Source organism: Mustela erminea, chromosome 19 (assembly GCF_009829155.1).
Source record: "Mustela erminea isolate mMusErm1 chromosome 19, mMusErm1.Pri, whole genome shotgun sequence".
Lineage (NCBI taxonomy): Eukaryota > Metazoa > Chordata > Mammalia > Carnivora > Mustelidae > Mustela > Mustela erminea.
In genome coordinates this window covers 14498458-14516235 of record NC_045632.1, presented here as the reverse complement: position 1 = coordinate 14516235, position 17778 = coordinate 14498458, and the positions used below count along the sequence as shown (strand labels likewise).

General features: G+C 42.9%; 1 protein-coding gene across 1 annotated transcript; it reads right to left on the bottom strand.

Annotated features, from left to right (window-relative positions):
- Positions 1-6914: 6914 nt before the first annotated feature.
- Positions 6915-17778, bottom strand: LOC116580111 (cytochrome P450 2G1-like). The gene is given in 10 exon segments (XM_032326149.1): positions 6915-7648; positions 9531-9672; positions 9790-9977; positions 11695-11836; positions 12781-12957; positions 13208-13270; positions 13272-13369; positions 14883-15032; positions 16360-16522; positions 17114-17778. Coding segments are annotated over 10 exon segments (1485 nt in total). The 5' UTR covers positions 17294-17778; the 3' UTR covers positions 6915-7466.

Here is a 17778-nt window from a genome sequence, read left to right as displayed (position 1 = left end):
AACATTGTGGATTATTTGAGTGTGCCATAAATCCAATGATGAGTTTCCTTATAATAGAAAGGCAGAGAAAGGGATGAGACAGACAGACTTGAAGACAGAGACACAGAGGAGGAGGCAAGGAGAAAACAGGTGTAGATTGGGGTGATGTGGCTAACAAGCCAGGGAACCCCATGGGTTGCAGGCAGCTGGCAGAAGCTAGGACAGAGGTTTATAATGCATTATGGCAGGCTTAAGTAACTCATACAAAAGTTTCACCAAAAAAAGTTACCATTTAAAAACTAGACAATAGGGGCACCTGGGTGGCTCAGTGCATTAAAGCCTGTGCCTTCGACTCAGGTCATGATCCCAGTGTTCTGGGATTGAGCCCCACATCAGGCTCTCTGCTTGGTGATGAGCCTGCTTCCCCACCCCCCTCTCTCTCTGCCTGCCTCTCTGCCTGCTTATGATCTCCGTCTGTCAAATAAATAAATAAAGTCTTTTTTTTTTTTTAAGGAGAAAAAAAATAAAATAAAAACTAGACAGTAGGGCACCTGGGTGGCTCAGTTGGTTGAGCATCTACCTTCGGCTCAGGTCATGATCCCAGGGTCCTGGTATCGAGTTCCACATTGGGCTCCCTGTTCTGCAGGGACCCTGGCGCTCTCTCTCTCTCTCTCTCTCTCTCTGCCCCTCTCATAAATAAATAGATAGAGTCTTAAAGAATTAAAAAATTTCAAAAACTAGACCATAATAAATATATATAAGTAGTTGGAAAGCTCTGTTCTCTTTTACTTATTTATTTTTTAAATTTTTATTAAATTTCTATTTTTTTAAGAGAGAGAGCATGTGCCCAAGGTGGTTAAGGGCAGTGGGGGGATAAAGAGAATCCCAAGCAAGCTCCAGGCCTAGCAGGGCTTGATCCCACAAGCCCCAGATCAAGATCTGAGCCGAAATCAAGAGTTGGTGACTCCACCCACTGAGCCCCAGATGTTCCTCTTCTCTTTTGTTTTATTTTTTTTATTTAAAAAAAAAAAGATTTTATTTATTTATTTGACAGACAGAGGTCACAAGTAGGCAGAGAGGCAGGCTGAGAGAGAGGGGGAAGCAGGCTCCCCACTGAGCAGACAGCCTGATGCGGGGCTCAATCCCAGGACCGTGGAATCATGACTTGAGCCCAGGACCATGGAATCATGACCTGAACCGAAGGCAGAGGCTTTAACACACTGAGCCACCCAGGTGCCCCTTCTGTTTTGTTTTAAATTGAATGGCTTTATTACTTTTTTCCCCCTGATGTTAAAGTGATACACACTACTTATTAAAATTGTTGGAGGCCACAGCACGGTTGGAGTCATGGATCAAACCAGGCCCTGACTTGCGTCTCCTTTAAAGTCCAGACACCTTGATAAGGGGTTAAGGACAGGAAAGTTGAGTAACACTGAGAAAGGGTCTGTGCTATGAGTCATGCACTCACCTACGTGACTTCCCACACGTTCTCCCTACAGAAGGGAACAATGTGGTCAGGGTCTTAAATTCTTAGTTGGCCCTTGTTTTTCCTGTACTTCCCATAACCCACTCCCCGGTTGATTGTAACTTCTTGTATCAATAGTAGCTAATGGCATTAGCCATGACTACCTGGCATCATGAGATTTGTTTGTAGTTAATGTAAACTTGTTATAGGAACTTCTGGTTATCTGACTAGATACTGATGTATTACTCCTATTGTGGTCTGCCTTATAAATGCTTGTAAGATGCTGAATAAAATCGGCACTGTTGGACATCCTCCTCAGTGCTCCTCCTGCCCCCATCTCTTTTTCTCTTAATTTCCTTTCACCATCCTCTTACCCTCACGTTCCTGGTTGATTGTCGCGCTGGCCATGACATAAAATAATTTAGACAACACAGAAAAGGCTAAAGAAAAAAAGTAAGAGCCAGAGTACATTATTCTTCAGAAACATTTACTCCTTCTCCACATCCCAGTGGATGGATTGTGTGTCTGCACATCTTTTTTTTTTTTTTTTAAAGATTTTATTTATTTATTTGCCAGAGACAGAGGGAGAGAGAGAGAGCGAGCCCAGGCAGACAAAGAGGCAGGCAGAGGCAGAGGGAGAAGCAGGCTCCCTGCAAGCAAGGAGCCCGACGTGGGCCTCGATCCCAGGACCCTGGGATCATGACCTGAGCCGAAGGCAGCTGCTTAACCAACTGAGCCACCCAGGCGTCTCGTGTCTTCACATCTTGATCTTGGCCATGGCCCAGAGACTTGCTTTGAGTTATGGATGTGGAGGGATCAAAGACAGGAAAGGTACTTGTACACTGCACCTCTGCCATCACCATGAGAACAGGGCTGGGTTGGGGCCAGTGGACATGAGGAGGAAGATGGCCACGGGGAGGGGAGCCACCTCGCCGAGCTGAACCCAGACCAGCAAACCCCCCAGTTAACCCTCAGAAACCGAAGTCCCATAAATGCTTATTGTTGAATGAAGTGTTGTGCTTTGTTACCCAGGGATAAGCAGTGCAACCCCAAATCCACTCTCATAGAAATAAGACTTTCTATTTAGGTTAACTCCCTTCCAGACCTTCCTGAATGCACATAAACATATGTAAGTACACAATTACATTTACTGTTCCCTTTGCCCAAAACCTTGTTACCCGGCATCTTGTAACAGGCTGCTTCGTAATAGTCAAAGCTCATCTGAAGTTGGATTTCGTTTCTTTCGCAACTTCATTTACAATTGATGTGTAGTGCTGTGATGTGCAGTGGGGTGTACAATGTGATGCTTTGGTAGGTGCCTGGGTGGCTCAGTGGGTTAAGCCTCTGCCTTCAGCTAAGGTCATGATCTCAGGGTCCTGTGATCAAGCCCCACATCAGGCTGTCTGCTCAGCAGGGAGCCTGCTTCCTTCTCTCTCTCTGCCTGCCTCTCTGCCTACTTGTGATCTCTCTCTGTCAAATAAATAAATAAAATCTTAAAAAAACAAAAACATTAAAAAAAACCAATGTGATGATTTGGTGCATGTTTATACCACAAAATGATTACCAGAAGAGGGCTAGTTAACAAATTGCCTCATATAATCACTATTTTTTTTTGATGGTGAGAACATTCAAGTTTTATTTTCTTATCAGTTTTCAAGTATGTAATATAATGTACTGTTACGTGTAGTCACCATGATGTCCCATGAATCTGCAGAAATTTCTTGTCTCATAATGGGAAGTTTGTACCTTCTGACTAACATCTCCCCATTTCCCCCAGCCCCCAGCCTCTGAAATCACCAATCTAACAGGGGTTTTTTATAAGTTTGGCTCTTTTAGATTCTATAGGTAAGTGAGATCATGCAGTATTTGTCTTTCTCAGAGTGAATCCTAGTGAAACCATGGGCTAGAGTTAACAGCAAGGTAGCAACACTCCCTCATCAATTGTGATTTCCTCTCACCAGCTTTATTCCAAATGCTCACTTGTCACATATAGCTAATGCCCATCCTGCTGGATAACGTAGTTCTAGAGGAAGAGGAAGTAACCCTTCCACTCCTCCTCTCTTGGCCAAAATGAGAAAGGGAAGTTTGTAATTAGGTGTCATTAAAGTCATTTATTTCAGTGGTTAAAGAGTCTTTATAGCTCACCCCTTGGGAGCAATGAGGTGGTCATTCTCTCTCCTTCAATGAGTCTGTTTTGCACAGGAGTCTTCCGTTGGGAGGGCTCACCAATGCTCAGATCTTTGAAGTGGAGGGAAGAAACTCCAGCCGCTGAGAGCGAACACAGTTGCTTAGGTTACATCTGCTTTTCACTTAACATTGTATCAAGTAGAAAATTAAAGAGACTTTGTTGAAACATTTTTAGTAATTTTTTTTCACATTCTGGATCTTTCTCTTACTGGAGGAAAAGCACCAATTCATTTAGTTTGATGACCAATGCATGCTAATCTGCTAGAAAATGCATATGTGGATTATTCACCTTATTTTTGTCTTTATAAACACCGTTGAAATGAACATCCCTGTGTTTCCATCTTTGCACACTTTTCTGAAGTGTAACTATTGTGTCAACAGGTATGTACAGAGGAGATATTTCTAAAACTAGAGATAATTAGATAAATCACCAAAAATTAGAAAGAATTTGACTTCAAAAGTAATAATTTTATTATTTTTTTAAAAAACCACAACAACGTGAATTCAAGGGCAAATGCCTCATGAAACCTCTTTATCCAAAACCAAGAATAAAGGTCAGCATCTTCGTTGCATGACAAGTTTATAGAATCAATGAGTAAAATTCTGAATATAGAGTAGGTTCATGGGTAAGGAATATATGCAAGGATAAACACACAAAAGTCAGGTCTCATTACTAATCAAAGAAATAAAAACTTAAACCATAGTGTGCCACATTTTCTTTATCATTAAATTGACAAATTTTGAGAAGAATGATAATACCTATGCTGAGTGAAATAAGTCAAACAGAGAAGACACTTATCGTATGGTTTTGCTCATATGTGGAACATTAGGAATAGCATGGAGGACATCAGAAGGAATGGAGAAATGAAGGGGGGGAATCAGAGTGGGAGAGGAACCATGAGATACTATGGGCTCCAGGAATCACACTGAGAGTTTTAGAGGGGAAGGGGTTAGGAGGATGGGGGAGTGTAGTGATGGGTATTAAGGAGGGCATGGATTACATGGAGCACTGGGTGTTATACGCAAACAATGAATCAAAAACTAATGATGTACTGTATGGTGACTAACATAATATAATTTTTAAAAAGAATGACAATACATGTGTCTCATGAAGGAGCAGTATGAGAAATTCTGGTCAGAAAATGATAAAAACCAAACATGAAGTTTCTAAGGACATGACAGATATGGATAGAGAGAGCCTTTCACACATTTCAGATTTAAAGTCTCAAGATCTTCTAGACAATCCAACAAAGAATTTGATTTGGGGACACCTGGGTGGCTCAGTTGGTTGGGCGGCTGCCTTTGGCTTGGGTCATGATCTCAGGGTCCTAGGTTTGAGTCCCTCATCCCACAACCTTGCTTGGCTGGGAGCCTGCTTCTCTCTCTCCCTCTGCCTGCTGCTTCCCCTGCTTGTGCTCTCCCTCTCTCTCTCTGTTAAATAAATAAATAAAATCTTAAAAAAAAAAAAAGAATTTGATTTGTTTTTACTGCTGATCCATCTAACAACCCAAGGACAGAACCAGCCTCTGATAGCTGTCAGTCTGTCAGCAGCCCACTCAAGAAAAGAAAAATGAAGTTCATAGTCCCTACATTGCCTAGTTTTTCCTTCTGCTTCTATCATCTTTCTGTTCTGTAACTCTGGTTTTTGTTTTGTTAGCTGAAACCCATCTAATTACTGATTTTCCTTAACACCAGTAATGAACGTGCTGGACTGTGAGCCATGTGGTCAGTAACTGACTCTCTCCTGGTCACCTTAATGTCAGGAGATCCCAACAGTGTGCAGGACTGAGGGCAGGAATGTGTCTGGAATGGTTAGGTGCCTTGTAGCCCTGGGGAATGTCTCCTCATGAGAGAAAATAAAGTGTCTTTGAGGGTCTAGAGCTCTTTTGTGCTTCACTCAGAGGGAGATTAGCAATCCTTTTCCAAACTATTTCATGTATTGGACTTGCATACAGGAAAATCTAACATAAGATTTTCACAGCTAAGAATGTGTAGTGACGATTGGGTTATATACTTGCTAAGTGAGTTGGTAGCTCTAAAGATGGCTCATGGAGAGAGTGGTAGGGCTATAATGATGTGTGTTTGTGTGTCTATGTCTGTGATGGGCATGGAGATGTGCCTCCAGATTCCCCCTTAAGAACTTGCTGTTCTTGCCAAGAGAGCAGTGAGCTGACAGCCTGGCTACAACACCATCAGGATCCACCTCAGCTCAGAGCTGAGTCCATGCTGTTCCAAGAAAGCCCCAGACCAAGGACAGTTTGTTCACGCTCCTTAACATTACAAAGCCAACTATTATGGAACCTATGAGGTTAAGAGAGATTCCAAAGGATGAGGTCTCATCCCTGACCCTCTTTTTCTCCCACCCCATATTCAATTCATCAGCAAACCTTGCCAGCTCCATCTTCATAGCAGATCCCAACCTGGCTCACCTCTCCCTGTTTCTACAACACAGATCTCTATTTCCCCATCTTCAATCTCATCTTCAGGCAGCAGCCAGAGTTTGCCTTTAAAATATGTCAGTTGGTGTATGTCACCCTGTATTCGCCAGGAACCATCCCCTCACTCAGACTAAAAGCCCAGGTCCTTACTGAGGTCCACGAGGCTTCACACAATCTGGCTCTTTCATGCCCTGCCTTCTTCCCATTTCCCCTTCTCTCCCTCCTCCACTCCACCCGTAGTCTGTTTGTGGATTCTAGAACACACATGCATAGCCTCCTGCTTTATGGCTCTGCTGTTTTTTTTAAATCTTACTGCCAGAAACACTCCCTTCCCAATAACCCACATAGCCTGTTTCTCCACCACCTTGAGACACCTACCCTGTCCTGATCGTAATCCCAATCCTGGAATCTCTGCTGTCCTAATATATTATTTTATCATTTACTTATTTATTATGTTTATTCTTCATTGTCTATGTCTCCCACTAGAAGGAAACTCCACGAGGGCAGGAGTTGTGGTCTTCTTTGTTCACTGATGGATCCCAAGTACTTGAAGACGGTATTGGTACATGTTGGGTATTTGACAAACATTGGTTGAATAAAATGAAGTATGAGGGAAAGCTTTCATCCACTAAGTGAGTTGATGGAGCTTGGAAATAGAATGATAGAAGGCTGAATGATTCTCCACAATGGAATGGGGGAGAATCTGGAACTGGGAGTTGTGAAAGAAGTTCCCTGCAGACCAGGAAGGTACGTTTAGAGGGAGAGAAAATTGACGGGGTTTCGGGCAAGGAGCCAGCAAGATGGTTGTGAATAGAGTATTGGGGGGTTGAGCATCAAGTGGGAAATCTCTGGTGGTGAACTCCTATGAAGGGTAATTAATAACAGGGGAATCTAAAAGGTCATTTTAAGTAGTTTTCTATGCCCTACAGTGACGGTGCACAGAACACACAAGAAGCCAGCTACACTCAACAGCTTTGACTCCCTGGCTGCTTTTATTTTATTTTATTTTGTGCGGGAGATGATAATCAGGGAGACGAATGGTGCACTACATTTGGGTCACTATCACAAAAAGACATAGAGTCTATAACAAGAATTCGGTGGAGACAGGAAGCACCACAGAGGGGAAGAGAACACAAATTCTCCAGATTGTTGCTGAAATCTTGGACAGCGCATTGCTTTTCCATTGGATGGAGCCGGTACATATCTCTGTATTTGCCCGCAACCCTCCCTGACCTGCAGTCCCATGACAGTAGGAATAGTGCCTTCTCTTAGAGCTGTTGTGAGGATTTAAGCTGTTGTGAGCGCCTCTCCACCTTAGAGGAGGTGAGCTGATGCACTCGTATCCGTGGACAGAGCTCTGGTCTCCGACCGTTCCTTCCACGCTCAGTAGGGGGCACTCAGCGGGCCTTGAGGCAGAGCTCGTAGGTTGGAGGGATATTGCCAAAGCCTGAGACCCTGGGTGTGATATCGATGTCAGCGGGTGGCACCAGCGAGTGTAGAGAGAAGTTCTGAAGGATGGACGTAAAGTAGAGAAAGAGTTCCATGCGGGCCATAGCCTCGCCCAGGCAGATGCGCTTTCCTGTGGGCACAGGGGAGGATGGAGGGCGGCTCATATTTGCACTGGGATCATGAGGGCGTGTGGAGCTTTCTGGCCCCATCACCCCATCACCGCTCAGAGCCTCCTCAGCATCCCTGGGCTCATGATAATTAATACCTGCTTTGTGGGGTTATTGTAAAAGACTCAGTGGGCTCCTCTAGGATCTGCCACTTATAGGAGCTCAACGCATGGCAGCTACTTCTCTGATGACTTGATTCCATCAGATCTCAAGAAGGAATGGCTCTTAAAAAACCCCTCGAATTTGAAGTTTCTGTTCATTTAAATTTCTCAAAGGTTTACCAAATGCCTGTTAGGTGTCAGATGCTGGTGAAGGGGGAAAAAAAGGAAAGAAAGAAAGAAAGACTGACTCACCCTTAAATAATGCTTACTATTTGTTGGTCACCCTTCCAATGGTTTGAAAAGATGAATCCCCGCTTTATAGACAGGAAATGGAAGTAACTCACCTATGATTCCAACCTTTATAAGGGTGGGGTGGGGGTTCTGTTTCCTAACCACTGCACTGATTGAATATGGCTTATACTTAAAATACTCTCTTAAGGTGATGTGTCATCGGTCACAAGCTCCTGTTCATCAGGCAAATCCACCTGCTGCCTATTTTTTATACTACCTGCAAACTGTTAAAAAAGAAAATCACACACCCCAAATGGAGTCACTTAGATTAGGCCAAGTCATTAACCCACGCTCAATATCTAAGCTAATTTCAACCTCCCCCAGAAATGCAGTCTTAACCAGTTAGTTGAGAATTTTTTGATCTGCACCCGTGAAGTGATCTGCCACATGGACCCTCTCCACCCCCTAGAAGAAGATGATGTAATCCACCTAATAAGATCTTGCCACTTACAAAGACATGGATGGAACTAGAGGGCATCGTGCTAAGCAAAATAAGTCAATCAGAAAAGTCAAATATCATATGATTTCATGCATGTGAGGAATTTAAGAAACAAAACAGAGGCCCATAGGGGAAGGGAGGAAAAAATAAAACAAGATGAAATCAGAGAGGGAGACAAACCTTAAGACACTCTTAATTCTGGGTTAAGGGCATTAAGAAGGGCATGTGATGTCTAGAGCAGTGGGTGTTATATGTAGCTGATGAATCACTGAACTTTACCCCTGAAACTAATAATATACTATATGTTAATTAATTAAATTTAAATAAAATTTTAAAACCCTGCCCTTCCCCTAGGGGAAGGTGATCTTGTCTATAACAATCCTTTCTTTTCTTTTGCTAATAATTTCCTGCCCACTCTCCTCCCTATACAGACTTTCTATTTCTACAACCCTAAGGCTGCCCTCTACTTACTAGATGGAATGCTGCTTGATTCATGAATCATTTAATAAAGCCAATTATATATTCAAATTTACTCAACTGAATATTTGTTCTTCAACAAAACTAAGGATGCTTTTCACATCTTTAAATGGTTGAAACAGTCAAAAGAAAAATAACATTTTCTGACATGTGTGAATTTGATGAAATTCAAATTTCTATGTTCATAAATAAAGGTTTTTGGTATCACAGACATTCTCATGCATTTTTTGTGCTGTCCATGGTCACTTCTGTGGCACAAGGGGGTTAGTTGAATAGTTCAGACTGAGATTCTACTCCTGGCAAAAACTAAAATATTTTCTACTTGGTCCTTAACAGAAAAAGTTTGCTGATATCTCTTTAATACTATACCTTTTCTAATTATCAGAGTTAACGGTTCTAATATCCCATGATTCTGGAAAATAGCATTCAATCAGCATCCATCCAGACCTGAATGTCGAAAACAGACTAAGAATTGGGGGGTCACATCTAGCATGTTCCTGTGGTGGGGGCAGGGGGACTCAGACCATAGAAACCTACCAGAGGAAAAAGGTACAAAGGCTTCATTCTTCTTGAAGCGGCCCTGCTCATCCAGGAAGTGTTGAGGATAGAAGGCATCTGGATAGCGGAAGTATTTGGGGTCTTTGAGGACGGAGCCAAGCAGCGGGAACACATCAGTGCCCTGGGGTGGAAATTTGGACAGTTAGGAGAAATCAGTGTTGGAGGATGGGGGCAGGGTACCAGGAGGAGAGAGGAGTGAGGTGGAGGGAGAAGGGGTAACAGTGAGACCCAGCTCTACCTTGGGCAGAAGGTAGCCTCGGAAATGAGTGTCCCGGATGACATTATGGGGGACACCCATGGGTACGATATCTGTCAGTCTCTGTATCTCATGAATCACAGCGTCCGTGTAGGGCATCTTCACTCTGTCATCCACACTTGGGATCCGGTGTGGTCCAATCACCTGGTCAATCTCTTCATGGATCTTGGCTAGAAGGGGCCAGAAAACATAGCAGACAAAGATACAGGAGGTGTTTCTGGAGGTCAAGGCTAGGCTATGGGTTTGTATCTTTAGTACCTGTGGATCCTGAGGGAGCACACCATGTGTGTTTGCAATGCCTCTTTATTCTTAACATCTGACTCATTGGTGGGGTGCTCCCAGACCGATGGGAGACACACAGCCTGGAGCCTAGAGTGCCCGCTGGGATGTTTGGTCTTTATCTTGCAAGTACTAAAGAGCAGGGCAGTGTCCTGGTCCCAGATGGGCTGTCATACACAGATTTTTGATAGGATGGAGGAAAGGTACAACACATAACCAGGACAGGATTGAAGCAAGTGACAGCAATTATGTCACAGGAATTAAGAACACTATTGGTGCAGTTACTCCTCCCTGAACTTCCTAGATGAGTGACTCTGAGGCAAATGACTTAACCTTCTGAGCCTCTGTTTCTTTCTTTCTTTCTTTCTTTTTTAAGATTCTATTTATTTATTTGACAGAGACAGCAATCACAAGTAGGCAGAGAGGCAGGCAGAGAGAGAGGGGAATGCAGGCTCCCCGCTGAGCAAAAAGCCCGATATGGGGATGGATCCCAGGACCCTGAGATTATGATCCGAGCAGAAGGCAGAGGCCCCACCCACTAGGCTACCTAGGCACCCTGAGCCTCTGTTTCTTCATCTTCCAAATGGATGAGATGGTTCAACGAGTTTATAGAGTTGTAAAATTTACCTAAAATGCAGCATGCAAGTAAGAGAATAGTGCCTAGGCACATAGCAGGTGTCCGTTAAATATCTGTTTGTTTAGGTATTTAGTTGTTATGATTATCATTTGGTAAAACACAAGGACAATGGAGCAGGGGCTAGAAAAGTTTGAGTGGAAACAAGTTAGTCTCTCCCATTGTCTATACCAGGAAAAATTCTTTGGCTTGTTTTGAACTGCATTAGAAGGGAGAGATGCCAATATTGGGGGTTTTCTTTAAGCAAGGAATGAGCTCCTCATCACTAGAGTTACCCAACAAGACCAGACTGCAATTTATTTGAGATGGATTCTATTGGATTCCTGCACTATAGTTGGCTAAATAAGGACCATCAAAGGTAACTACCTCCTAACCCCCAGAAATTGTGCATGTTACCATAGAGGACAAACTTGGGGCTTTGAAGACATCATCAGAGTAAGGCTCTTGAGAGGTGGAGATTATCCTGGATTATCCAGATTGGCCCTAAATAAAATCACAAGTGTCTGTGTAATTGGGAGGCAGAAGGGTCAGAGTGAGAGGAGATGTGAGCACTGAGGCAGAGAGATTTGAAGATGCTATGCTTCTGGCCTTGAAGATGAAGCAAGGGTCATGAGCCCAGGAATGCAAGGAATATAGCTCTTGAAGCCGAAAAGGCAAGGAAACTGATTCTACCTTGATTCCAGCCAGTGAAATCCTGTGTAAACTTCCGAAATCCAGAACTATAGGATAATAGATTTATGCTAATTTAAGCTGCTAAATTTCTGGTAATTTATTACAGCAACCATAGGAAACTAAACACAGGCACCAAGTAGAAGATTAGTTAAATAGCCTTCTAAGTCAGAGGTGAGATTTTGTACACTGAGATTCCAGAGTGTGAAGAGTGTATGACCGTGGGGTTCTAAGGTTTCAAGATTATGTCTTCTTCCCTGTTGGGAGTGGGGGTCACCAGGTAAGCAGCTCAGGTGAACACTCACCTTCCACCTCAGGGTACTTCATCATTAGCAGCAATCCATAACGTAGTGTAGAGCTCACAGTCTCTGTGCCAGCAAAGAATAGGTTGAGTGTGGTCAGCACCAAATTCTTGAGATTAAATTCTGTGTGGGGATTATTTGTATCCTGAAAATGAGAGGGATAGGACACAGAATCACCCTCTTCTGTGTTTATCTTCTTATTTTGTCTCTTTGTGGAAACACAATAGATGGTTAAACCAAGTGACTATCTGGGAGAGGAAACAGCCAGAGCACAGGTCCTGGGGCAGCAGTGTCCCCCATGTATAGAGGAACAACAAGGAGGCCAGTGTGATTGGAGTGGACAGTGGGGAAAATGGGAGGAGAAAAAGTAGAAATTTGAAAGTTCTAGGACATTAAGCTATATAATTGTAAAATTCCAAGTGCTGAGTGTAATAAAAAAATTCATAAATTTCTAAAATTCCAAGACTTTATGATATAGAAGTATTAAGTTTCTAAATTTCTACATCTCTAAGACTTAAATTTAAAGCTTAAACTCTTAAGCTTCTCAAATTCTCAAAGTCTAAGTTTCTCAAATTCTAAGACTGTAAAGACTCATTCTGGCTTTCTGTATTTGTAAGTCTCTGGTACTTGTAATCACAAATGATTTGAAAGGTATAAGTTTTAAGTATCCTTGCTCTTAAATTTTCTAGATTCAAAGTTTATTTTAAAAGCGTTAAGAGTAGGGTGCCTGGGTGGCTCAGTCGTTGGGTGTCTGCCTTCAACTCAGGTCACGATTCCGGGATCCTGGGATCAAGCCCCACATCGGGCTCCCTGCCCAGCAGGAAGCCTGCTTCTCCCTCTCCCACTTCCCCTGCTTGTGTTCCCTCTCTCACTACCTCTCTCTGTCAAATAAATAAATAAAATCTTTAAAAAAAATAAATGAAAGCGTAAGAGTGTATGTATGCCTTCACAGTTTCTATATCTCATCTATAAATAAGAGCCAACGATGTAAAACAATGCTTGCTCTTTTAACTCCAACAGGTTTGCAGGTAAAATTTGCAGGGTACTAGGGAATAGGATGATGAGAGAAAAGGATTGGAGAAGAGGTACCTGGTACATCTTGATGAGGAAGCAGTCAATGAAGTCCCGAGGGTTTTGTGGGTCAAAAGATGCTTCATTGATCTTCACCCTAGAGGCAATGAAGTCCTTGAGCTCTTCTACCAAGTAGTAGATGCGATTGTGTCTTCCTGGCAAGTACTGCATGATCCCGGAATACATGTCATACAGCTGTGGGGAATAAGCAAAGGGCGTTTGTCAGCAATGGGCACCTGGGGCCAGTGTAGGCTGAGTCTGGGGTCAGCTAGCTGGGCTCAACACCCAGATCTGGGTCTGAGGATTGGGTGAGTCCATTTGCTTCTTGGAGGCTCCAGGTGTATCAATCCTTGCCTTCCAAGGTTGTGGGGAGGACTAAGTGAGGTACAGGCAGGTGCTTAGTTCTCTGAGCTTGGGAGTGGGCAGGGAGGTGGTTAGTGGGCACCTGTGCCCAGGGTGTGCTCATCTCAATGAAACTCTCATTGATCATCTGCAGCAGCTTCAGGAAACTGCTGGTCTTCATAGTCAAAGCGGCTTCCAAAGACGACAGAACTGATGACGTTGGAGACAGTGCGGCTCAGGAAGAAGGTGGGTTCGATGGGAGAACCTGGAGGGTGGAAATTGTCTAGGTTGGAGACAGTGATTAGGAGCATGGGATGGAGAACCATTCAATCATGGATACAAGTCTTGGCTCCACTGTGTAATAGCACATGTTAGTTACTTCATTTTTTTGTGTTTCGAGTCTAGATTTCCCAGTATGCAAATTGGTTTAGTAACCAAATTGGTTTAGTAACCTGAGGCTTCAATATAATTATCCATGTGAAATGCTTAGCACTGCCCTTGCCATGTAATAAGCACCCAAAAAGTGCTGGTGGAGTTTAATCATTACTTTTGGTTATTTAACTGTGTTTGTGCTGTAGAGTCACAGATTTGGGAAAGAAGTCATCGTATGGGACACATTTAAAAAAAAAAAAAAGGAAGCCTGGATTCTGTGTATCTCTAGCAATGATTCCATTTGAACTATTAAGAAAATTCTTCCTTTGGCCTCAGCTGCACCATCTAAAACAGGATACCGGATCTGGGGACAATTTTTCTAGAACAACGCTCATATTCACAAATACACAATTTTGCAAGTAATTTCTGGGGGTACAATGGACATTCAAAGTCTTCATGTCAGGGTGTCTGGGTGGCTCAGTGGGTTAAAGTCTCTGCCTTCAGCTCAGGTCATGATTGCAGGGTCCTGGGATTGAGCCCCACAATGAGCTCTCTGCTCAGCAGGGAGCCTGCTTCCCCTCTCTCTGTCTCTGCCTGCCTCTCTGCCTGCTTGTGATCTCTGTCTGTCAAATAAATAAAATCTTAAAAAAAAAAAAAAAGCCTTCATGTAGACTGTTTAGTTAGCACCCATGAAACCTAGAAGGGAAACTCTGATTTAGAGAAATTTCTCTCTCGTTATATCTTATCTATTTCTCTTTGTACTTCTAAGCTGCTGTGTCTTTTTTTCCCCTCTAAATCCTGTTGGTTCCAGACCTTATTTCAGGGCAGGGATTGGATTCCTTAAAAAAAATTCCTTAAAAAATAATCAAATGAGTATAGAGTTTCAGATTTGCAAGATGAAAGATTCTGGAGATCTGTTTCACAACAATGCAAATACACTGGAATAGGCACTTAGGAATGCTTAGGATGGTAAAATTGTACAATATGTAGTTTTATGACAATTGTATTATGTATTTATGTATTTATGACAATTGTATTCCCTAAGTGGAGGTGGCAGAGACCTATGGGTTGAGTGTATGTACTATATGTATACATATATGTGTAATTAAATTTGATCCTGTCACCAGAAAAAGGCACAAATTTACATATTGCAAAAGTTTGCACATGCTTTCAGGAGCTCACAAAATCCCTGAGATCCACTGATTAAAGCTTCTGAACAAGTGGTCTCTGAGAGGCTTTCACATTAACTTTTAACATGGAGCCTGGCTAGAAATCTCAGTAAACCCTTAGTCTTTTTCACCCTCTCCCATTCTAGAGCCTTTTCCCACCAAGGCCCATCTTCTCATGACTGAGCTTTTTATAATAACCATTCATCTTTTAGCCCTGCCCCCTCCTCCCAGCCTTACCCTTGGTCTTCCGTAATTCCTCTAGTAAAAAGCCAGCCTCTTCCTGGATCCGCTCCTCAATGCTCCGCTTTCCCATTCCGAAGTCCCGAAGAATGGTCAGGGAGAAGCGTCGGAGGATCCTCCATCGTTCTCCATTAGCCAGAGCTACACCTGCCAGAATCTTTGGGTCAACCTCCTGCCTCCCCTCCCCTTCCTGTGTCTAACTCTGTGCTACACAAGGATGGGAACAAATTATGAAAGCTCTGGACTCTGGTCTCAGGGAAGCCCCTCCCAACCTCCCAGGCTTGATGGAGAGACCGCGGTTCCCTCCCTACGGGACCCTCAAAAACAGTCTAGGATTGAGATGGAGGGAAAGGAAATCAGGCTAGGAATGATTGAGGGAGATCATGGAGAGTTTATTACAGGATAAAGACCTAGAACTGGATAAATAACTGGTTGGATGCATAGGAAGGGCGAGGGGGTATAGAGAGAATGCCATTTATGGTACCTTGGAATGGAGAACTACTTTTATCTTCTGTACACCATTTGGGTTCTCTAGATATATGCATACATGCAACAGAAGCTCATATCTGTACATCAACATACCCACCTTCTAGGAAGTGACACTTTGAAATGACCAGATGTGTGTGGATTGATAATTAATGTTTAGAAATTTAATGAAATTATTTTAGTGGATTAATGAATGAAAGGAAGAGTTTTGACTTGAATGACTGATAGATGATGGATAAGAGACTCAATGGGTGAGTAAAGTGTTAATGAGTAGAGGGTTTGGGATGAATGGATAAGTGGCTGGAAAGATTTAGGGATTGAAAGGTTAATTGATGGGTGAATAATAGAAGGGTTAGTGAATGGATGGATGGATGGAATGGTGGATAGATGGGTGAATGGAAAGTTAATTCATAGATGTACAGATAAATTGGATAGAAAGATATTTGTATAGAAAGGCTAATTAATAAATGGATGTTTTTGGAGGATGCGTGGATCAATGGAGAAGTGGATAAATGGGAGGAAATAGATAGGGATAGATGGATGGATGGAAATATGGAAAGAATAGCACGAGGCTGTTTGGAATTGAAGAGTGTGAACAGTTAGAGGTAGATGTATAAGACATACTAGAAAGGTATATCCCTAAGTGGAGGTGGCAGGGACCTATGGGTTGGGTGTGTATGTATGTACAGAGAGATAAGAAGTAATGTTTGTTGTAAGGGTTTCAGTGGGTATACAGTGTCACTAATCCATTAAAAACAGAAGTAATGCAGCAGATACTCATGAGTCAGATGTTTTGGGTTCAAAACAAAATTGTTTCACTTACTGTGTGATATTACCCAAACTCTCACCCTCAGCTTCCTCATTTGCAAAATTAGTAAGACATTAATAGTTCCCTCAAAGGAGTCAATGCAGTCATTCATGCAGAGGACTTATCAAGGAATCCGGGACATACGAAGTATATTATCATCATTTTGTCGTTGTTACTTACCATGACCTTGGAAGTTTCGCTCTATCGAAGCCAGTTCTCCACGGCCACTGAACTCATCTGCCCGGTCTACCAGGGCCTCTTTCACTGCCTCATGTCCACATAAAACAACTACTGGCCGGGGACCCATGTACACAGTGAAGACTGGACCATACTTCTCCTTGAGCTGGGAGCAAAGGAAGATATAAGTGGAGGGAGCTGAGTGGAGGACCAAGTATATGTCAATCAAGGACTTTAGGGTGGAAATTTCAAGAGGGTACAGATATAGGAATAACAGATAAAGGTGAGTCTTGGGCTTAGACTATTGAGCAAAAGGTACAGATGCCTTGGGTCCTGTGATCCTGGGCAAGACCTCCCCGCCCAGTACCTCCACAAGCCTTAGTTTCCTCATCTGTAAAATGGTGGACCTGGATGAACTGGACTCCAAGATCTATGCTTCTCTCTCTGCAATGCTCAATTTCTGGAACCCTGAGATTTCATGATACTGAGTGTCAAAGTTCTAAGTCCATCACAGCGCACGAGTTCTTGTGTTTAAGGGTGTAAGGTATTGTGATTCTGAAGTTCTCAGATATGAGAGTCTTAAGTTCCAGTGTGCCAGGAGTCTGTGTTTCCATGAGTTTAAGATTCTGGAATTTTAGTAGTCTAAGGTTTATAAGGTCTATGTTTCTAAGAGTCTATGTTTTAGATGTTACAAAGTTATACATGTGTCTACAGAATTAGTTGTTGCCAGCTCTGTGAGAGGAGTAGTCAGACTTACCTTCATGAAAGACTGAAAAGTGGCATCAGTACGGACTTGCAACACGTTCCCCAGGAAGGGTATTGGTGTGGGCCCAGGGGGCAGCTTACCCCCCTTGCTGTTCCGTTTCCAGGCGATGAGGATGAGTAGACAAGACAAGGAGAGTGCCAGAAAGATGGTGAAAGCCCCTCCTAGCTCCATGGTGTCAGGTTGAAGGGTTGTGTCCAGGGAACCAGATTCTGCTTAAATATGTTCTGGGAAATCAGCTGTGCAGAAATCTGAACACCCTGAGATTTAAGTTTTCCGGGTATGGATGACATTAGAGAGGATATTGCTTTATCTGGGGGGTTGTTATATAACCTCTAATCTCCCACCTGAATAAAGATGGATTGAATTCATACAGGGAAATCCACTGGGGCCATCCCTCTTTCTTCATATTTCCAGTCTCAGCTCAACCCCTGGTTCAACATGTCTTGGTGGGATGTGGGAGGCAGCTGAACATCATTTTTAGACTACTGCATTAGGAATCAGACATTCTGGGTTCAAATTTCCACTCCACCTTTTCTCCAAGTCACCTAACCCTCTTGGTCTCAGTTTCTGGAATCTGTCAATAATAGGGTAACCATACTGTTTTATAAAGTCTTCGTAAAGAACAAAGATGACTCCTTTCTCATTGCCTAACTAAT